The sequence below is a fragment of the Lycium ferocissimum genome, chromosome 1 (genome assembly GCF_029784015.1).
Source record: "Lycium ferocissimum isolate CSIRO_LF1 chromosome 1, AGI_CSIRO_Lferr_CH_V1, whole genome shotgun sequence".
Lineage (NCBI taxonomy): Eukaryota > Viridiplantae > Streptophyta > Magnoliopsida > Solanales > Solanaceae > Lycium > Lycium ferocissimum.
Window position 1 is genome coordinate 37,028,988 of NC_081342.1, and position 22,816 is coordinate 37,051,803.

The following is a 22,816-nucleotide window of genomic DNA, read 5'->3' on the forward strand; positions in this document are numbered from 1 at the left end:
TTCTAAAACTATATATGAAAATGGTGACCATTCTAGAGAAAGCATTGAGGGAGTCGTAGTGGAAGTTGGGGTCTGCGGCCAATCATACGCCGCATATCGGACTCGTCACTAGCTCGATCAAATGCGAAAGCGAGATGGAGAAGCCGGCGGTAAAATAAATGAAGAGGTTGACGTTGAAGGCTCGATTTCATATGGAGAGACGGATAACATGGTTCTCGGATGCTCGAAGCCGACAAACGGTTCATTGAGGAGGGCGAAAAAGGATTCTAGTGGTGGATCCTACGGTAGTGCTAAGTCTTCGCGGAAATTAATGGTCGGATCGTCACCGACTCGGTGTTTCTCCATATAACACAATTGTTAAGGAGCTAAGAGAAAGGGGAGTACGGAAACTCAGAATGTAAAATTCGGCATGAAGATGATTCACGTGGTTCGCAAAGGCCAATAAGAAATAATGGGCAAGACTCGCATCTACGAGAGATGAAAATTTTATCAAGGCATATTCATGTTTCTTTGGAGGCCCAATTATCGGCGGAAAACCATCATCATTTGAAGAAGGAAGAAGTGTCGGGAAAACATTGCTGAGATCTTCACCAAGACACGTCCAAAAGATTCGTCTGAGTTCTTCCGCGACAAGTTCGGGATAGCTTCCAAAAAATTACTTTAAGGGGGAGTGTAAAAAATTAAAGTAAATTTTTTGGAAGAACAAAAATATCATAGATATTTAAAAGAGTTTCTAGAAAGTTATAATATAATATCTTTGATATATATTGTATTTAGGAATTGTCCTAAAAATTCTAGACACTTAGATATTTATAGTTGAGGATAGAATTATAGAATAGTCTAGTGTGATCTTGGATAATTATCACTAAAGAAAAATCTAGATATTCTAGAGTAGTGGTAGGGGATAAAGATGATTAGTTTTTTTATGGATGTATCTAGAATAATATCTAGAAGCATCCCTGCACAAGTATAAATAGGAATGACATTAGGCATTTGAATCAAGCCAAACTAACCCTAATTGTAAGCTAATACTACCAATACAAGCCAAGCCAAGCCAAAACCAACCCCAAAAATCGTTATCAGCCCAATTCTAAGAAAGCCTTTCTTCCATAATCAAATTCTCCTTTTTACTTTCCATGTCTTTAGGCTTGAATCTTCCAATCTTAAGAACGATCTTGGGTAAGAAGGTTTCTCCGATTTACTTTTCTTCGCTATATTTCTCTACACAAAATTCCCCGCCTTGAGATGTTTCACGGCATATTCTGATCAGAACGTGTAATTTATGGCAAGTGCCGTCCATGCTTGTGGTCAATTTAAAGACCATGTAATATACTCTAACAGGGAGTTATTAATTAATGTATTTTCTAAAGTTTGTGGGGCCATTTGAGGTGAATTGGAACAAATTAGTCAAATTATAAATTTTCCTTGTGCAACAACTAAAGAAAGTCAACAATTCACTGTAGACCTTTAATCCTTTATGCGCTTTAAAATTCGTTTTTTCTGTACCATGTTACATAGAGAGAAATGGATCATATTCATACACGTTTACAATATGCACAATTATGCATTTTTTGTTGTGTGTGTGTGTGTGTGTTAACCTGCCATACTATTACAGATTTACAGGTTCCACCACTTGCGTTTCTCCATGGCCTTGACAAGCTCACCTGCAAGATCCGCAAAGTTCTCGGCACCACTTTGTAGCTCTTGTGTGTTCTTACTGAGCCTCTGGTAAAGACAGTTACAGGAAACAGGAAACCAAAAAGGAGGGTTATCAGAATTTCAATCTCAGAACTGAGCATTATTAGATTAAGCAGATTTTACAAGGAAAAGATGGTAGAACGTTAAAGACACCTATGTAAAAGAGGGGTGCGTTTTTTATGGAGGAGAATGTTTTATCTTGAATGATTTTTAGTGTTTTGACATCATATAAAAGTGAAAATGGTAGCCCAACAAGGTGTATGATAGGATATGAGTGGTGGAGCCAAAATTTTCAGTAAAGAGATTCAAAATATTAAAAGTAAACATACCAAGAAGTCAGGGGATTCAACATCTCCTATATAAACATAAAAGATAATTTTGACCTTATATCTTATATCTATAGTAAATATTTTTAATGAAGGGGACTTTGATGAACACCCTTGCGATACCCTAGCTCTGCCATATGACTATAGTGTTCTAATTAATGTTTTTGGGTATTGAAGTGGATAACAGTGTCTAAGTGTATTGATTGAAGCAAGTGATACAGAAAAAGAGTTGGAGATACTTTTAAGGGGAAAGTTAACGGAAATCATTTTCCCCTAATTAGTGGAAAATATTCTCCTTGGAGAAACATTTTCAAAATCTCAAAGGTAACCCAAGAGTATAAATAGGATTTCATCAAGGGAAGTTTTTACTGACATAATAAATACACCCGAACAGTTGTAATGTGACAAAACATTGAACCCATGCCGAGACAAAGAAGCACTGGTGCCCTTCTTTTCTAGTAAAGCCATAAAGTTCAATAACACTACATGATCCGAAAAAATCAAATGGTCTTTCTTGGAGCTTAAGATGAAACAAATTATGGAGGAGATAAATGGTGTTTGCTAATTTCTCATGATACATTTCTAATTTGAATTAGTCCATTTCCATCAAATAAAGACACGTGGAAAGGGAGGAATTATTCATGAGGTTGGGACAACCCACTGAAGCTTCTAGCCTAAACACTGCACTCAAGAAGCCAATTGTCCAATTAAAATTAAGAGAAAGATTACTGCGATCTAAAACAATGCCACAAACTACGCCTCATCCAGGTCTTCTAAAGTAGAGCCAGGCATCTTAAAGTACAAAAATGTCTTTTCAAGGAGGTAAAGAGATGATACTAGACTTTGGGAGGCGAGAATTCAGCTCATTATAACCTACTATAGGTGTCAAGGTTCACGATTTTGACATGTGACAACTTAGCATCTCCGAAATGACTTCTTTCAATGTCATTTCGTGGAAATAACCACCACTTTAAATTGCTCGAGGAAGGTTAACTAAAACTTGCTTTAAGACATACCTCGAGTTTCTCCTGACGCTCGAGAAGCTTATCTTTTGCCTCTGCTGCAGCAGAGGCAGCATCCTACAAGTAATGAGCAAATCAGTAAATGCAAATGCCCAAATGCAGTTATTCATAGTTAGATATATTTGTAAGATAATATTACCCCCTTGTTTCTATATTTAGCAATGATTTCTTCACGAGTTCTTTGTCTTGGCTTGGCATCACTAGAACCACCTTCAAACAACCTGTCTCTATCGGTTTCCTTTTCTGGACGAGTGGAATAAAACAACAAATTCATCAAGGATTGAAGAAGGAAATAAAAATAGGATTCTATTGACTGTGTAGCATCAAAAAATACCTATTTTGACATCATCACTGCTGAGAGATGATGAATTAACATGAACATGTTCGTCAATTTCAATATCATCTGTAACAGAAGAACACAGGCAGTTAAGGGAAAATCTGTACTGGTGGACCATAACCAAATTTCAAAAATGGGCATAGTTGGGCCAAGGAAAATACCTAACTTCAGTTCCAGGATTCCAAGGTCATCTGTTGCATTTGTTGCGTCTGAGAAAGGAAATCTAGAGAATATGTTTTCCAGATGAGTAACAAGAGCATCTCGAACATTAACATAATCAGCAGCCTGCTGTCCTTTAGACCCTTTCATTATGCCACCAAAAATACTGGTGGTAACATTCTAGCAAAAGCAGAAAATCACCTTCCATAAAAGGTCTACTAAAAGACAAAAAATAGAAGCCGCTATCACATTGTAGGAACCTGTTTCTTCTTTTGATGTTGGGATGTAGTGACATCGTCTGCAGCAGCCGCAGGGAATTTCTTATGAAGTGAAGGTAAAGCTTCCGGAATCCTATAAACAGGTCATTGTCATCCTTTGTATCATAAACAGAGAGCTCATGAATGTGTGGGGAAACTCTTTGCATCGCCCTCTGGGCAGCAGGCCGAGTATTTTAGGAATGGAGATTACATGCAAGACAGAATATAAATAAGAGTGACAGACCTGAAGTCATTTCCGAAGGCCAACAGTGTAAAGACAGCAAATTCAGACCCATTCACCTACAAATTGAAAGAACGCTTAGCAAAAATATTAGCACAAGGAAAACACAATCAAGAGTGAAGTTAATACTGAGCCCTTAGCAGCCTATCATAACCCCTTAGATTGTACCAAGTTATCCTGCCTCATTCTTCCAGGACTGTTTCATAATTGCTTGACATTTTGAAACATTGTCATAGACTGTTAACCAGTTGTAATTGTCGGGAAAATATTTACAACAACCATAAACTGGGTAGAAGCATTATGGTGAGAGTTAGAAGTTGTCCTAACTATATCTGGAGCGTGGGCAGGGAAAGCAACCGTAAGCAGTTCTATTGGTTTCAATATATCATAGAGAAACACTATACTAATGAAATGTTGTTGATAGTTCCATAACGTAAATAGCAAGCAGTAGCAGGAGTCAAACAAGCAGTAACAGGAGTCAAACAAGTAGTCTATCTTTTTAAGCAGAAGGGACGAACGAAGTGAAAATAATACTAACCAGTGAAATCATCGCTTTACCAGGAGAACTTATGGTCTTATCCATGTTTATCTTGGAATTCCACCGAAGTATAGACAGTAATGAGGATTCTCCCAAGACATCAAGATCTGGCAAGGACCTGGCAAGAGATTGGATAAGATTAATCATAAGTTTTCCATAAACATACATCAAATACTCGAACAATGACGAATGAATCTCGAAGAATTGGTAATCTCAGGAAAAAATAAAATCCATCACCAAAAGCATACAATCAGAACATGCCTGTAAGCCAGTATTTTTCATTTCACTGCTAAGGTATGCATGAGAAGAGTACAATACTAAAGAAAGATGTAAATAAAATCCTTTTACCTTATTTCAACTGCTCCACTCTGATATACTAAAATCAGTCCATAATTTTCAGCGTCATTCTTAAGAATGGAAGTCCAAGAACACGGTTTAGGAAGTTTCACTTCATGTACAGGGTTGATATCGTCCTATAGTTACATAATCTATTACAAACTGGCGAATTTAGGAGAATAACACGAAATGCTACAGTAGTGAATTGTAAAAGAAAGGCACCTGAATTATAGAACATAAAGAGAACAAATGCAAGCCATCCTGACAACAAAGTAAAATTTGTGAATCCATACATTTCTGTGTCAAATCTTCAGGCTGTACAGCACTGTCTAGCGTTGAAGAATGCTTTTGCGACTCTTTTGAGACAGATGTGATGCCATCTACAGACAACAAAAAGTTACGTAAGAAGCTAATAACTTTTTCATTATTGATAAGAACTAAAATATGAACCTAGTAACATTTTTCCTTTTCATAAACGTTTTCATACAGAGCTAACAACATAAATTGATTAAAAATGAGAAAGTCATGCTTGCCTAAAAAATATAGAGATATAGCAGTTGACATCTCCTTTGATTGTTTTGCCTGGGAGCTAATTTTTTTGCCAGTGGAGCCATCAAGCAATACTATTTCTGCATCTCTGGTTAATACTGAAATAACCTCTTTCACATATGCATTTGTTGTTCCCTCTTCACTGTGTTCCACACTGTCTTCACGGGCATCACCCAATGTTTTCACAGCCACAGAAGTGATTCCGGAACTTGAGCTGGATAAACTATCCGTAATGAACAAGACTGATGATGAACTAACATCAAGCATGGCAACCTGACAGAACAACAGAAACATTAACATCTGATAGATTTCCAAAAGTATCTGCCACGACAATTAGTAATGATCACAAGACAGTGTGCATTGATCTACCTGGCCACTTTCAAATCCTGCAACCAGTCTGGCACCCACAGCTACAAATTTTAGGATGCATACTGGAGATTTTATGACGGAGAACTGAAATCCAGTATCACCTGGACAGAGCTGAACTGAAAACGAACTACGTAGGGATCACCATAATGATGCAGAACGAGATGGTATGAATGTAAGAGTGATAATATGTAGTGACAAAGAACTTGATGGAAAACATAAACCTGTTTATTCTTTCATTAGGTTAGCTACCATTTCAGAAATGACATGAAATTCGTTTCATCACTCATAGGTAGCCCCTAAAACGTGCTAGGATATTCCATTTAGACACTCGAACTAAGCCTTGTTCCAATTGAGCATCTCAACTCCTCATAAATTGTTTCAATTAGACACTTTCGGTTTAAGTTTTGAAAAACAAAATTGCGTGTGTTTTCATTCATCTATTATGTAGAGTTAACCACATAAATTATGTCATCTCCTTTAATTATACACTTTCGCCTCAATAAGCCGTAAAATCCCAGGCATTTCTGACTTGAGGTTGATGCATATAATTAAAGGAGATGACATATTTTATTTTGTTAACTTAATTACCTAATAGACGAATGAAAATATACGCAAAAAAAAAATAAAGAATTCAAAATCTGAACCGAAAGTGTCTAATTGAAACACTTTATTAGGAGTTGAGGTGTTTAATTGGAACAGCGCTTAGTTTGAGTGTCTAAATGGAATATCTTGACAAGTTTAAGGGGTCGGCTATGTGTTAAGCCTTCAAAATAACACAACAACAACAACAACCCAGTGAAATCCCACAACGTGAGGTCTGGGGAGGGGTAGTGTACGTTAGACCTTACTCCTACCAAGGTAGGACGGTGCTTCGAAAGACCCTCGGCTCAATAGAAAGCATAAAAAGAGGTCAGATAAGGCTAAGAAAATTCAAAGCGATATGGAAATGAAAATAACGAAAGCGACTAAGCCATGATGAAACAGTTTGCAAAGGGGCAGTAGCTATCACAGATAAAATAAGATTATCAAAGTACAGAAAATAGCAGATAGTAGCAGAAATCAAAGCACAAGAACTTATATCGCGATAATGCGACTACTAATATGAAAGGATAAACGATACTATCTACTAGCCTTCTACCCTAATCTGAGTCCTCCATACCCTCCTATCTAAGGTCATGTCCTCGATGTAGAAGTGCGCCATGTCTGTCCTAATCACCTCTCCCTAATACTTCTTCGCCTACCCTACCTCTTCTGAAACCATCCATGGCCAACCTCTCACACCTCCGCACTGGGGCATCTGTGTCTCTCCTCTTCACATGTCCAAACCATCTCAGTCTAGCTTCCCGCATCTTGTCTTCCACCGAGGCCACTCCCACTTTGTCTCGGATAGCCTCATTCCTAATCTTGTCACTCCTGGTGTGCCCACACATCCATCTCAACATTCTCATCTCGGCAACTTTCATTTTTTGAACGTGAGAGATCTTAACTGGCCAACACTCCTCCCCATACAACATAGTCGGTCTAACCACCACTTTGTACGTTACTTAAAAAGTTAAGAACATAAAGGCATACCATCCTGTTCAGCATCCGTAGCCAAGTTCAAGTCAGTTGTCTTAGACTTCCCATTGAGGCTATAAACACACACCTACACAAACCAAAAGTCTCAGTAAGTTACGCACAACTGGTGTTACTGGATTCTCAAAGATGTAGCCATCTGAAAACATGATGGGTCTTACCTGGCCACATTGGTGTCCAATGGCAAGAGTTAAAGCTGTGGAGGAGAAGTCCAAAGCGGATATTGCTGTTCTAGGACCGGTGTCTTGAATGCCCTCCACCCCGGAAGCATACTTGAAATTTAAGCTTTCAGTAAGTATCGACATGCCAATGAAACTAGAGACTATTTTTATGACTATATAGGTGAATATGAGAACACATCAAGGCAGTAACTTATCAGTTAAGAGTGAAATAAATGCAAAATGCGAAGACCTGAGATTCCAGAACAGCTATAAGTGTAAAGACCGGAAATGTTGCATTCCACAAACGGACAGATCCATCCAGATAGCCAGCAACAAGTATTCTCTCGATTCCATAATCCTCAGTAGGAGGAAGTTGTCCGGGAATACTACTACTTAGAGGCAGTTTGATTTCCAATTCAGTCACACCATGAGCTGGACGGAGTTGCTCATTCATAACTTCCTAAAGAAACAACTAATATTAGTTGAAGAAGATTATTAAAACAACACGATAATGGATTTGTATTGAATGATTCAAATTAGAAAGCGTCTAATACCTCTGACGGAGTCCTTGAGGAATTCCATTTCCTATCAACTGGATATAGGTTTGCCACAGTTATACGTGGTTCAAGGGTAGGTACAACTGTAGGATACTTAACAGCAACATCTGCATGCTTCTTCTCTGGGTTAGATTCTAAAGCAGACAAGCTAGTCTTATCATAAAAGTACAGTTGCCCTGGATTTGACAACACAAACAAGGAAGAAGCATCATTAATTCCTGTTTCATTAGCATTTGACACAACAATGGCATCTGCAAAAGATCTTTCAAGTCCAAGGTCTACTCGTCCAACACATTTCAGGGATCCTATCCCAGAGGACCAATCAAGATTCAGAACCTGCCTAACACAAACAGAAGAAAACCAAAAAAAATGGGCATAAGTGTAGGCACACATCAAACTAGATACCACAAAAAATCATATACTTCTTCTTCTTTGTTTCAGAAGGTAACTAATTTTATTAATATTGGGAAAATCCCCGTATACAAGCAGTATACAAAAAAGTAGAAAACCTAGGTTAAAATATGGTTCTACAAGAATGCGAGAAATGTTAAAAATTCCATATGATTCGTTTTTTTAGTTACGTTATGGAAACTATTTTGAGCTTTCCCACATTCTTGTAATGTTGTACTTTTTATTTGACCAATTTAACATGCTAATTATCCAAAATTAACTACTCCTTCCGTTTCAATTTATGTGAACCTATTTGACTGGGCACGGAGTTTAAGAAAGAAGAGAAGGCTTTTAAACTTGTGGTGTTAAATGAGTCACATATATTTTGTGTGGCTATAAATCATTGCATAAAGGTAAATTCATAGGAAGGGGGTCATTCTTTTTGGCACGGACTAATAAGGAAATAGGTTCACATAAATTGAAGCGGAGGGAGTATTAGTTAAGATAGCCACGCAAGTTTGTAGAATGCAAATCTAAACCATGCGATGATGTGATGAAATTAACAGGTTGGGGTCATAGCCTAAACCCGCACCACAATGGTAGCCTTTTGAATTAAAAAAATAATAACGCCCCTTCTCTCTCTTTTTACTGATAAAAAAGGTACATGCCATGATATTACCTTTGCCTAACAAACTTATAGCGCTAAGTGTGTGACCATCTCATCTAAAAGATTAAACTGTTAGAGAGAGAACACTTCTATAAACTTAATTATGTTCTCAACATGACACCTCAGGTGCGGGCCTGATTATTTTTTGAAGGGCCAAGAATGTGTAAATTCTTTTTGATTACAGGTGGCAGCAAAACCCGAACCGACGACCTCTGTCTGCTTTGGTACCATGTTGAAGTGTGTGACCATCTCATTTTAAAAGCTTAAGCTATTAGGGAGTGTACACTTCTAATTATTTACTTAAGTATAGTCTCAACACTTTGATTAAAATTTTGAAAATCAGTTTTTTGTTACCCTTTTTAGATGTGTAAGTCAAATTACTCCTTCGTATTTTACCAATTACAACAACAATAATAACAACCACACCTCAATTTCAAGCCAGTTAGGATAGACTATATTGTCCTCCATATCTTTTTCACTTCATCTGGATCCACTTCATTAAAAAACACAATAATTTGAGCTTTGATTTTGCATGTCTCAAGTTTTATAAATGCCATATATGCTGAATGCTAACAGAAGACAAGAAAAGACTAAGCTGAGAAATTACATTAGGATTAGTGCTTACCGTCAAGGCCTCCTCTGATCCAATTGAATCACCACCGTAGACAAACAGTTGGCCCCCACAACCATTCTGTGCATTGTTAGCAGACCAACGCAGAATAATAACAGGGAGTCTTTTGTCTCCTGCTGAGAGTTGCAGCTTGACATAACTAGACGAAGCTTCAGCCTCTGAACTTTTCTTGCCAGGAACTGATAAATTCCACAACAAGATATCGCCATCAACATAACCAACAGCCAAAATCGACCCATCAGATGACAACCAACAGAGTGAGCTTATTTCTTTTGCCCCCTCTTGCTTATCTGATGAAGCACGAAACTTCTCTTCACTAGCATTTTTAGGAGCATAAACAACAATTTCATCCTTTGATGATAGTTGTTTATACTCTCTAACAAGAACAGCTCGATCTTCTGTAATGTCCCAGAGAATAATTAATCCATTCTCATAAGCAATCAGGACCCTGATGACACAAAAAGAAAAACAATGCTAAGAACCTAAAAAGTATTTGAGTGCCGGAAGATACCAAGAATAGATGTGTGATAAGAAGCAGAATAATGTGCATGCTGAAAACAACTCTAAAAATGGAAAACTAAACGCGAGAATATAAGCGGCGAAATTTCGGTCATCTCTTACCTATTTCCTTGTGAACTAGGTTGGGGAAGTAAACCAACAATGGCTAGTTGGTCGGGAATTGAAATCTCAGCAGCTTCTGCAACACATGGTTATGGGAACATGAAAAGACATTCACATAAGTTAGTCTACAGAAATTGTATTCATCTGTACACTTGCTTTTAGGGGATAAAAACCACACTTCAATTTACACAAAGTGGAAGATCGAAAAGAGCAGGATACTGACTTACTCCTACAAGTCAACACCAAAAGGGAAGACTTCCACGGAAATGCATTTTTACTCATATTGACCTTAAGAGTTTCTAATTATTAGTTGCCATTTTACTCTTTTACCTCCTAATTCGAAAGATTCGTATTTCTCATGGTAAAATCATAAGCTTATTGATGATGCACTCCTCTGGGAAATCCTAAAAATATGAACCATCGCTGACAAAGCAATTGAGTTATTCAGGAGCATCTCAAAACTAAAAGAAATTTCCAAAAGACAGGCTGGTGTACCGTTTGTCATACATCGCCCTCAGAGTCAACGTAAATGTTTTTGTATGTATCATCAACCTATGTGCTAATTAAGGCTTCCTAGATGCTAATCATAAATAAAATATAGCAGATATTCTTAGTGGTGGAACTGCATGTCAAATAACACTTCCCCGCTTGGCCTCTAGTTCAAGTTTTAGTTTTCCAGTAGTTTTGTTTGTGACTAGAAATGCAATCGAGCTTAGAAAAAATTTGTCAACTAGTTTAAATAGTCTTTCCGTGCATAATCACATGACTGCAAATTGATCAACCGTAAGTTTTCCCTAAAACCTATACGTATAACAAGAGAAATAACCAGGGTCTCACTAATGCAGATCTGAGATACTGTGTCAAAACTAGAGATAAATCCAAGAATAAGAACGGGTTACAAAAGAACATTCCGAACAAGAGATAAAATGACAGTGATAAAGCATCAGGAAAAGAAAGATATAGCAATAGGTTTTTCCCTCAGTCAAAATTAGCTAAAGGTTTGCACAACAGTAATTAAAATGGAAGACTAAAAAGAAAGAAACATAATGGCTTCACATCATCTTAAGTTTCTCTGGAGAAAGATGCAACGAAAAGAACATCGAATCAATAATTTCAGGTAAAGCCACGATGCTTTAACTATATGAACCTACTATATACCAGATTTCTTAAAGCAATCCCATTACCAGCTATAAGATTCGGAGGGATGTGATAAGGCAACAGTTCCATGCTTCCTTCTCTGACCTCATACTTCAGAACAGAGAGGTAACCATATTCATCTCCCACGAACCTGCGTACAGTCATATCGCATGTATCAAACAACAAACTAACTGTACGGCAAACAAAATCCTTTGAAACAACAATATCTACCCATTTACATGTAATGAGTGTCATAGATCACGGAGAATGCAGTAATATTGGACTCCCACTGTAAACTAGAAGATATTCTCCTGTTCTCTAGATCCCAAACCTGTCAATTGTTAAAGGAAATTGACTGTTAAAGAGAGATGAATGCAGCATATGGAAAAGGGGGGAAGATATAAAGCAGTGACAGAGGAGAAGAAGAGAGGTGCAGATTCATGGCTGACTAACAGTAATTCTATCTCCCCCAAAGACACATGAATGCGAGAGAAGATTTTGCTGGGTACCTGAATGAATATGATTTTACCTTCTTAAGCAAATAAATATATATGTGTCTTGTGTGAATTAACTTGCCTACCACTCTCAGATCAAAAGCTTCCCTCAAAGTAAAAGCACATCGCTATAAGTTATGCCCAGATTGGAATCCAGTCTTTACTAGCTTAGATTGCATAGCAGAAAGATTACCTGAATTTCATTTCCGTTTGAGACGCCCACTAAAAATCCTTGGTTTTGCAGGAACTGGAAAGAGGTAAGAGAAAAATATATTTATATCAAAAGAGCACCAACCATTATGCACCATGAAAGTATAATGGTTGAAACTACAGATTCCAGATGGGCACAGCACATTTTTACTATTTCATTTTACCAATATCACAGCCATTTCTAAATCTCATAATCATACACATTTGAAGTGCATGCTAACCATCACCGAAGTAGTAAATTATATAGCATAAAATATTTGGAAGTGTAGAGTCAAGCATCAGCTTGCCAAAAATATCATGAAACCAGATATGAATTTCATCAGTTGATAATGCCAAATTCCAAAACCAAATCAACAGCGATAAACAAACCTCTCGAGAAACGTCCCTTGGAAAGAAAGAAGAAGAAAGACAACCTAGACAAAAATCAGTCCTATACTTTGACTATAAACTAACAGAGAGCCTCAGCACCAAAAAGAATCACATGCTCGCAGTCTTAATTTAGAAAAGTGCATATGTGCAGACACACACGCACAGAGACTTCGTGCAGCTCAGACTACAAACCTCCAAATTCTTGAATGGCAATGGCTTTGGAGACAAAAGAAGGCCCTCGACATTAGATCCACCAATCACTTTAATCCTTCCATCCCTGTAATTATAATGATTATTTATTGTATAAAAGAATTAGGACAGAGAAATGAGGATGGGACATTTCTAGTTGATGGAAGTTCCTTCAAGCTACGCATTCCTACTTGTTGCACATGAATGCGGATGCTGAAATGACATGTTTTTGAACTACATTTGAGGCCGAAGAACTTTCATATATTTATAGGGTGGAGTATAAATTCAGCTTCTTTGTACTGCTTACAATGGCAAAATGTTATGTCCATGTGACCTGAAAATTATGGCAATTGGTCCTAATATGTGTTTTACATGGTGATGCTTCAGCCTTGAAAATACTATAAAATGTATCTATCGCACAAGTATTGTGCAACCTCGCTTTTTACCATTAGGCCTCCCAGTGTTTATACTGGTTCACAGCAAGAATGGGTTATGCAACAATCATGAGATCATTTGAAGCTTTCTACCTCTCTTAAATGAGAATGGGATGCTATGGGAAGTAGACTGCACTTCTTGGGAATAATCTACAATGGTTACTTTAATACTGGTGCTAATTCACCTACTGAAAGATTGCACTATAATCAGCTGAGCCATGAGAATATGTAATGATTATTTCAGTGCACTTGGGAAGAAACCAATGATGGGATCCTGCTAAGGCTATCACAAGGAATATCAGAAAAATTCATGTCATTAGTTATGTTCGCTTTCTCTCAAGGAACTTATTACTCCCCAGATGAACTAAAATATTGTGCTACTTCTAAAGTTGAGAGGCTTCTGTACCTTGTTACTGAAGGGGGCAAATAATGCACTATCATCTGCTTCTTATAAGCCGTACAAAAACATGTAATAAAAGGTTTTGGTAGATGAAACAAAGCAGCATCATAAGAATCTTCAAAGGCATTTAAAGTAATATGCTTTTTACTCACAATGTTCCTATTGCCAAGAGTTGTTGAAGAGGGTCAAACGCCAGAATGGAAGCTGTAGATGGAATCCCATAGTGAACAGCAACTGTTGCTTCCAGGTGTGTCAATTTCTCACTTCCTTGGGGTGCATTATTCTGAGAACAATGTGGTAAGAAAGTTTTAAAACACAGTACAATAAATTCAGCAGATAGAGACTATTAGGATTGAATTATATACTATGCAACCAGACATTAGTTCTAGTTTGTGAGGTAAGTGAGCTAGTATTGTTCATGCAAGCTGGAAGACTTTCTAAATACACTATCAAACTGTAACATATGTTGCACTGGTAGAAGGAAATGAATGCATGGGAGCAATATTAATCATCTCTTGCACTGGCAAAGCAGCACAAGTGAAACCTAGAATTACCATTTCTCTCCCTTCATGTTTTCTATCTTCAATGCAGTCTATTCCTTGGGTTTTAAAGAAGAAAACATCATTCACTTGGTTCTTCTTTGCTTCCTCCATCCTTACTAGATCCGAAGATGCCGACACTACAAGAGTCAACATCAGCTCAAGAGAGAGTTCACTTTCTTTGATTTCCCTTCATGAGCAGGAAGAGAACGAAAATAGACTACAGACAGTATCGTGCTTGATTTAGGATCTTATAAGATGAAGCGAGCTCTTACATTGTGTTGCATTTCACTTGGTAGAACTCCTGACCCACTCTATTTTATTTGTTTATTGGAGCGATTCAAGAACAACAATTAGCTGCACCTAATGTATAGAGTTTACCTTTCCCTTCTTGGTATTGTCTCCAGAAGAAAACTGCTTACCCCATTTTAAAGAAAAAGATTCTGAAGGGATAGCTAAGGGCAAAGAGACTGAAAACAACTCTTATGACACTGAGAAAGAATCTCACAAAAAGAATTTTGAGGGAACAAAAGCCCAGAACAAAAATGCTGAAGCTGAAGTTGAGAATACTACAGTACAACAACATAAGTCTAATCAAGGAATTGGTGATAAGAAGGGGGAGTCCAGTGTCCCAAAGAATGATAATGCTGAGGATCAGAAGGAAATGCCTAGTAAGAGGTTCAAAACAAGGTGAAGAATAAAAAACCAAAAAAAGACTCCAAAAAAGAAGAACAAGGTGGTGTTCAAGACTGGTTCCTGGGGAAATTGCTAAAAGATTAAGAAGAAGTAAAGCTGTTCCTTACAAACAACATGTGGTGGAACAACAAGGGGATGATCATGAGGAAGAACAAAGGAATGAAGAGCAACATACAGAAGTTGGCAAGGCAGATGAGAACCATAACAAGACTATCCACATTGATAGTCAAGTGGAGATTACTCATGTTAGCAACACTGAAGAGGATGATGATGGTGATGGTGATGATGATGATGGTAACAAGGATAATCTGAATGATCAAAAGGCTAATTTCAAAGAAATTGAGGAGGAGCTAGAAGAAGGGGAAATCCAATCTTCCACCTTGCCATCCAATATAAAAAATGCTAAAGGAATTGACCTATTAACTGAGATCAACTGTGATTCTCAAGGGAATCAAAACTTGATAAAGAAGAGTAACAAAAATCAACAGATGGAGGAGACTTCTAAAGAGTCCAAGATTGATAGCTCAAATTAAAAGCTGAAGGATATGCAGGCCAGATGTATAACAGGCAGGAAGAAAGATAGGAAATTTGGTAGAGCTCAAGCTTTGCCAATTGAATCTACTGATTCCAGAAACAACATGATACTGCTCAAAGTCAAAAAAGGACATTTCTACTGACCTAAGGGGCAGAAGCAGAAACAGAAAGAAAGCTAGGAACACCAAAACAAAGCCTACAACTTCACAAAGAGGAAAGAACAGAGTTCACAGACAAAGTGCCTCCCCCTTCATCCATGATTAGTGCAATCTTTTGGAATATAAGGGAGGTGAGGTCCAAAAAATCATTTCTCAGACAAAAAATTCTTGTCAACATCAATAAATTGGCATTTGTAGCAATATATGAGCCCTTTATGGATATGAGCAAGATCACTGGTTACAAAAGATACTTTAGTTTTCATCACTGTAGGGCTAATTCCAATGACCAAATCTGGTGCTTTTGGAAAGGCTTTGACCATACAGAGATAGAGATAATTGCCAACACTGAACGACAACTTGCTCTCAAGTTTCAAGACACTCCTAGTGACGAGGGTTCCTTTGTTACTGCTGTTTATGCTAAGTGCACCCTTGAGGAAAAGAAAGATCTTTGGGATAGCATTGTGGACATGAACAACCTTATTGATGGTCCATGGTGTATGGGAGGTGACTTCAATGTTATTATGGATCCAGATGAGAAACTTAGAGGTATTTCTCATAGAGCCTCTAAAAGTTTGGATTTTATTAACTGCATGAATTCTTGTGGATTGAATGATATTGGTTTCACTGGTCCAAAGTTTACTTGGTGTAACTATTGGATTCCTAGCAAGAGAATATGGATGAGGCTTGACAGAATTTTGGTGAATGATGAGTGGGCTGAATCCTTTCAGAGTAATGTAGTTAAACATCTCTCTAGGTCTGGTTTAGATCACAGACCATTACTCCTGAAATGTCATAACCCTCAACAGGGCCGCTTCAAATACTTCAAATTCCTTAATTTTTGGGTTGATCTTCCGGGCTTCATGGAGACTGTACAAGAATGTTGGAATGAGAATGTTAGGGGGAACCCTATGTGGAGACTACAACGTAAGTTAAAAAAGCTTAGCAGAACTCTAAGTTTTTAGCCTAGACAGAACATTGGTGATATCAATGAGCATGTTAAAGACGGGGAAGCTAAGATGGAACTGCTGGAAGAATTAGATATGATGAACAATACTGATCAGGGAAGGCAAGATCTTAACAGAGGCTATGCTGAGTATGTGAGATGGTTAAACTTTCAAGACTCAATGCTGAGACAGAAGACACAACTTCAGTGGTTTAAAGATGGGGATAACAATACCAAATATTTCCATAGTGTATTGAGGAACAGGAGAAGAAGATTGCAGATTCACAGAATTAAGAATCACAGAGGAAGATGGGTTCAAGGGGATGAAAAAGTTGCAAAAGCTGCTATCAAACATTTTAAGGAACAGTTCAATTTGAATCTTCCTGATGAAGGTAGCAGTTGAATATATCCCTCAGATCATTTCTAATGAAGACAATAACATGTCGACAAAAGTTCCTGAGGAGGAGGAGATCAAATATGTTGTTTTCAGTTTGAGTATGGACAGTGCACCAGATGGCTAAAATGGTAAGTTTTTTCAGTCTTGTTGGCATATTATTAAATGTGATATCATTGCATTTGTTCATGATTTCTTCCATGGTAAATTGCTTACTAAGTTCTATACTCATTCTTGTCTTGACTTAATCCCTAAAATTGATACTCCCACTAGCTTTTCAGAATTAAGACCTATTAGCTTGAGTCATTTTACAAATAAAATTATCTCCAAAATTCTTGCTATTAGGCTTAACTCTTTATTGCCAAATCTGATTTCTGAAAACCAAAGTGGTTTTGTCTCTAGAAGGATTATTACAGACAATGTAATGCTCACTCCAGAAATAATCCATGGGATTTCTAAGAAAAACAAAGGTGGAAATATTGTTCTAAAATTGGACATGGCCAAAGCCTATGATAGGCTTTCCCGGTCCTTCCTTACTGAAGTTTTAAACAAATTTGGTTTCAGTGATGAATGGATTGATCTGATTTGGAGAAGCATCTCCAATGTATGGTACTCTATCATCATTAATGGAACCAAACATGGGTTTTTCAAGTCTTCGCAAGGTCTTAAACAAGGTGATCCCTTATCCCCTTCCCTCTTTATCATTGTTGCTGAAGTTCTGTCTAGATCTTTAAACAATCTTCTGAATAATTCCAATTTCATTCCTTTTTCTATGCATAAGAATGGTCCTCAAATTACTCACCTTGCTTATGCTAATACCATTGTTATCATTAGTAGTGGAATAATTCTATCACACTTGTCATGAAACAAATTAGGAGATATGAAAAGTGAAAAAGTTGGTTTTTGTTATGTGATAGAAAACTCATGTGCCAATTTTAATTGGATGACTTTCTATTACTTGGAGCCAAAGAACACTCAATTACTTGGAGCCAAAGGATGCATTGCTTGGAGCCAAAGGATGCTAAAATGTGGAGGCGAATTGAAATGCCCATGTAGCACACTTGGAGCCCAAGTCATTGTTTTCCTTTAAAAGAAGAAGCAATTCTTCTTTGTTCATCATCCCAAAAATTCATAAATCCTTTGCAGTGATAAAGAGTTGAGAGAGCAATTCTCTTAGGTGTAATTGGGATCTCTCTCCTTTCTTTGTTAATAATATAAAAGCAACTGTTCTCTGGTGGACGCAAGATCATTTTGATTGATTCGAACCACGTTAAATCTTGTGTTCTTTCTTTTACGTTTCCGCTAACAATTGGTATCAGAGCGCTAGGGCTCTTTGACGATCAAAGGAGGCAAAGATGAGTTCCATGAAGTTTGAAATCGATAGATTCAGCGGACGCAACAACTTCAATATCTGGAAGATCCAAATGATGGCGTTACTGCGGAGGGAAGGTTCAATCCATGCTATTGACGGAAAGTATCCCGATGGTACATCGGCTTCCGACAAGGAGAAGATTGAAGGGGATGCATTGAGTGTAATCCAACTGTCCTTTGCACCTAACGTGCTTCGTGAACTGAGTACAAGTACCGAAGAGATAGCCAAACAGTTATAGGACAAGCTACAAGGGCTTTACAAGGACCGATCGGTGACAACAAGGATGTTGTTACAACGACGTCTTCACACATTTAAGATGGGGTCAGGTACTTCGTTACAAGATCATTTAGACGCGTTCAATAAACTTGTCATGGACTTATAGATTGCAGAATTAAAAGGACGAGAGACGCTTGTGTCTTTCTTATTTTCATTGACTTCAGGATATCGTGATATCGAGAATTCAATGATGTATAGCAAGGAGCCTATCAAACTTGAGCAAGCGGCAAGCACTTAACTCTAGTGATGTAAGGAGGCATTTTCAAAGAGACAGAGATGATCAGGCAAGTGGGCTCTTTGTGAGAGGCTGGACTAGCCAACAGGGAAGGAGCAAATCAAAATACATATCAAAGTCTCGTGTGAACAAGAAGAATGCAGATTGTTGGGGCTGTGGCAAGAATGGGCACTTTGAATGAGATTGCCCAACGTCAAAGTCCAAGGAAAAGGTGAGTGCATCCACAGTCGACTAGGTACATGATTCTGATAATGATTATGTACTTACAACATCATGCAATAATGGAAGTTATAGAAACAAATAGGTGTTAGACTTTGCTTGTACTCTGCATATGATGTTCCGAAGAGACTGGTTTAGCCGCTATGAGAAAAGTGGAGGAACCGTAGTAATGGGCAATAATGCAACTTGTGCAATAGTTGGCATTAACTCAGTTCGGGTTCGCTGCCATGATGGAGCCGTGAGGACTATTACACAAGTCCGTCATGTTCCTGATCTGAAGAAGAATTTGATCTCCCTGGGTACTCTGGATGAACAAGGCTACAAGTACATGAGCGAAGGAGGAACTATGAAGGTGACTAAAGGTTCTTTAGTCATGCTGAAAGGCAAGCTGGAGGATGACCTTTACACATTGACAGGAAGCACCATTGTTGGCTTTGTAAATGCATCTACAGTGCAGTTATCTAATGATGACAAGGCAAGATTATGGCACATGAGATTGGGTCATATGAGCGCACGTGGACTGGAGATGTTTAGCAACCGTAACCTTTTGAAAGGTGAGAAGATTAGCACACTTGAATTTTGTGAGCACTTGCGTTCTGTGTGGCGCCAGAAGGTCGATTCAAAGATCGGCAAGCACAAGACAAGTGAGGGGTGCTGACTACATCCATTCGTATTTTTAGGTCCCTCTAAACTTCCATCGGCGAGAAAGAGGTATCTTCTCACTTTTATTGATGATTTCTCACGAAAGGTTTGGGTGCGTTTTTTGAAGGCAACAAGTGATGCTTTTGAAGCATTTAAAGAGTGGAAGATTTTGGTTGAGAATCAAATGGAGCGAAAAATCAAATATATTCGCACAGAGAATGGCTTGGAGTTCTGCAATGAAGAGTTTAATGATTCCTGCAAGGTTCATGGAATCTCAAGACATAGGACTGTCAGGCACACCCCACAGCAGAATGGAGTTGCCGAGAGGATGAACAGAACTCTTCTTGAAAAGGTTCGTTGTATGCTCTTACAAGCCTAAACGTCCAAAGTATTTTGGGCCGAAGCAGTTCACACTGCTGCTCATATTGTCAATCGATCTCTAGCATCGACCATTGACTTCAAGACTCCGAATGAGGTATGGTCAGGTGAACCCTCTAACTATTCATACTTACGAGTACTTGGGTGTCCAGCTTATTATCATGTTAATGAAGGAAAGCTTGAACCAAGGGCTAAGAAGGTCATATTCATAGGTGAAGATTTTTAGCAAAAAGAAAAGGCTTCTTGTATTTCTGAATAATTATACAACCCATAAGAATGGGTACTTATACATGAGTTCTAAGTCTAAATAAGGAAAGACAATATTACACAATCAATTCCTCATCAATTACATTAATACAATATATTCCTAAAATTTAGCTATCAATCTTAATCATCAATATCAAATCAACATCGCATGGTTTCTAAAATTGTTAAGAGACTTAATGCCTGGCAAGGTAATATGCTATCTTGTGGAGGTAGGCAAGTGCTCATTAAAAGTGTCATACAATCTCTGCCTATATATATTTTGTGTTTGTCTGCTATTAATCCTCCTAAGGTACACTGGAGCTCATGGAGAAGCATATTGCCAATTTCTTTTGGGAAGCTATCAATGGGAAGAACAAGTATCATTGAAGCTCATGGGAGAATCTCTGTTTTCCTAAAGATGAAGCTGGAATTGGCACAAGGAGCATGGGTGATATTGCTAATACTCTTGCAGTTAAAAGGTGGTGGCAATTCAAAGCCAAGAAATCTATATGGGCTGAGTTTCTTACTGCCAAATACTGTCCTAGAATGCTTCAGTGGGAAAGAAGTGGCTACCTGGTAATTCTCAAGCTTGGAAACATCTTCTTTGGGCCAGAGACAAAAGTGAGAACTGCATACAATGGAACACAAACTCGGGGACTTGTAGCTTCTGGTCGGACAATTGGACAAAAAATGGTCCTCTTGTTCAAATTTGTTCAGACTACATCACAAGAAGCAACTACAAATCTAAGGTTCAGGACTTTATGGTGGATCACACATGGAATACTCAGAAACTGTATAACACCTTACCAAGTCAAGTGGCACTGCACATCACCTCTATTGAGATTGAGATTGAAGGGAGGGATGACTATGCAATTTGTACTTCTACTAAGGATGAGATTTATTCAAATGGCTCTGCTTGGAATCTGATTAGAAAACACAGAACCACTGACACTTATATGAACAACATATGGCATAGATCTATCCCATTCAAAATGTCCTTCATTTGCTGGAGAATGATTATGGGCAAGGTACCCTTCCCTAGGATCTTGGCTCATGCTAGTACTCAAGATAGAGTTGATTGTGTGTGTTGTTATGTCCCTAAACCTGAGAACAAGCAACATGTCCTTGTGAAGGGTAAGGCTGCTGATTGCATTTGGAAAGCCATGGGTGCACCTCTTGGGATTGCTCATCAACATTTGCCAATTAGAGCAGTCGTTAGTAACTGGTGGAACTTGAAGCCCAAGAACAAAGTTCATAAATTGATTCTGCAAGCCACTCCAGTTCTGATTTGCCGGGAGATATGGAAGTCTTGGACAGCTTGTAGGTATGGTGATATGAGCAAATCCAACCATTACAAGATGGTTACTCAATGTATATGGAACACAAAGGCAGTGATTCAAGAGATCTTTCCTTCAATTACTACTGAGGAAAACTGGATTAGCTTGTGCAACAAAGTGGAGAGGCTCAGTCCTGTCGTGAGATCACTCCTATTTCATGGGAGAAACCTATTAATGGTATGATTAAAGTTAACAGTGATGGAAGCTTCTTCAAAGATACCAACAAAGCAGGCATGGGGGGTGTGGTGAGATCTGATAATGGAGATCTCATATTTGCTTTTCTTGTTCCTGTTGATTGTAATAGCAACAACCAAGCTGAGGCCCTTGCAGCTAAGTATGGTGTCAACTGGTGTATACAGCATGGATTGAACAATTTGCATATTGAACTAGACTCCCTTGTCATCTCAAACATGTTTAAAAATAAGAATACTAGCAACTGAAGCACATCATTACCAGTACTTCCTGTTTGCTACACAATACTCAACATCATATTCACTCATTGTTTTAGAGAAGCCAATCAGGTGGCAGATTTTTTGGCAAAATTGGCAGCTACTAGTGGAAACTGGACTTTATATCATTCTCCTCAAGATCTCTCTAGAGAGGCAAAGGGACTTTTTCAACTAGATAAATGGCAGGTACCTACTTTCTGGAGGAAATATGAGAAAAGTAAATTTTTTGTTAGTTAAATTACATTGTTGCTATGGAAAGGAAACTGTATAGGCTACTTCCTTCCCTTTAGATTGCATTGTCAATCTCTTTTGTAGATTAGAGGCAAGGTTCCATGTCCCCCTCTAATCATTGTAAGTTCTTTTGACTTAAATATAACATGGTAGGGGTCAAGCCAAACCCCCCCACACCTTAGGCTCACAACCAAATGGTGATGGCTTAAATTTAAAAAAAAAAAAAAAAAAAAGCAGGAGTGGTTGGTGGATGGTGAGGCTGTGCAAGTAGAACATCATAAGGTTTAATGAGGCATTGAAAGTGGGATGTATTCGGACAAAAGGAAGCAAGATAAAGTATAAGAAACAGCACCAGCTTTAGCCACTATCTGATAAGGGACAAAGTAGATAGAGTGCAGCTTGTTACATGTTATGATATTTAAATACAACTGCCTATAGGGATGGAGCTTAAGATAGACCCAATCACCTAGAACAAAGATTCTATCAGACCTATAAAGATC

General features: G+C 38.1%; 1 protein-coding gene across 4 annotated transcripts in view; it reads right to left on the minus strand.

Moving 5' to 3' along the window:
- Positions 1–1,579: 1,579 nt before the first annotated feature.
- LOC132054273 (uncharacterized) overlaps positions 1,580–22,816 on the minus strand; it is a 29,156-nt gene continuing 7,919 nt past the window's right edge. Inside the window, exons 2-24 of one of the 4 annotated variants that reach the window (XM_059446317.1) lie at positions 13,820–13,950; positions 12,837–12,921; positions 12,259–12,312; positions 11,811–11,902; positions 11,619–11,722; positions 10,435–10,510; positions 9,808–10,261; positions 8,123–8,461; positions 7,819–8,028; positions 7,569–7,679; positions 7,405–7,477; positions 5,833–5,948; positions 5,448–5,736; positions 5,137–5,294; positions 4,927–5,051; positions 4,579–4,696; positions 4,044–4,099; positions 3,803–3,893; positions 3,545–3,722; positions 3,381–3,449; positions 3,186–3,289; positions 3,041–3,103; positions 1,580–1,725 (exon numbers count right to left, since the gene is read on the minus strand). In XM_059446317.1, coding sequence (XP_059302300.1) covers positions 1,618–1,725; positions 3,041–3,103; positions 3,186–3,289; positions 3,381–3,449; positions 3,545–3,722; positions 3,803–3,893; positions 4,044–4,099; positions 4,579–4,696; positions 4,927–5,051; positions 5,137–5,294; positions 5,448–5,736; positions 5,833–5,948; positions 7,405–7,477; positions 7,569–7,679; positions 7,819–8,028; positions 8,123–8,461; positions 9,808–10,261; positions 10,435–10,510; positions 11,619–11,722; positions 11,811–11,902; positions 12,259–12,312; positions 12,837–12,921; positions 13,820–13,950 — 3,204 coding nt within the window. In that variant the 3' untranslated portion in view covers positions 1,580–1,617. Of the gene's footprint in view, positions 1,726–3,040; positions 3,104–3,185; positions 3,290–3,380; positions 3,450–3,544; positions 3,723–3,802; positions 3,973–4,043; positions 4,100–4,578; positions 4,697–4,926; positions 5,052–5,136; positions 5,295–5,447; positions 5,737–5,832; positions 5,949–7,404; positions 7,478–7,568; positions 7,680–7,818; positions 8,029–8,122; positions 8,462–9,807; positions 10,262–10,434; positions 10,511–11,618; positions 11,723–11,802; positions 11,903–12,258; positions 12,313–12,836; positions 12,922–13,819; positions 13,954–22,816 lie in introns of those variants that run through there. The other 3 variants (XM_059446320.1, XM_059446325.1, XM_059446328.1) reach the window with 3 other exon arrangements.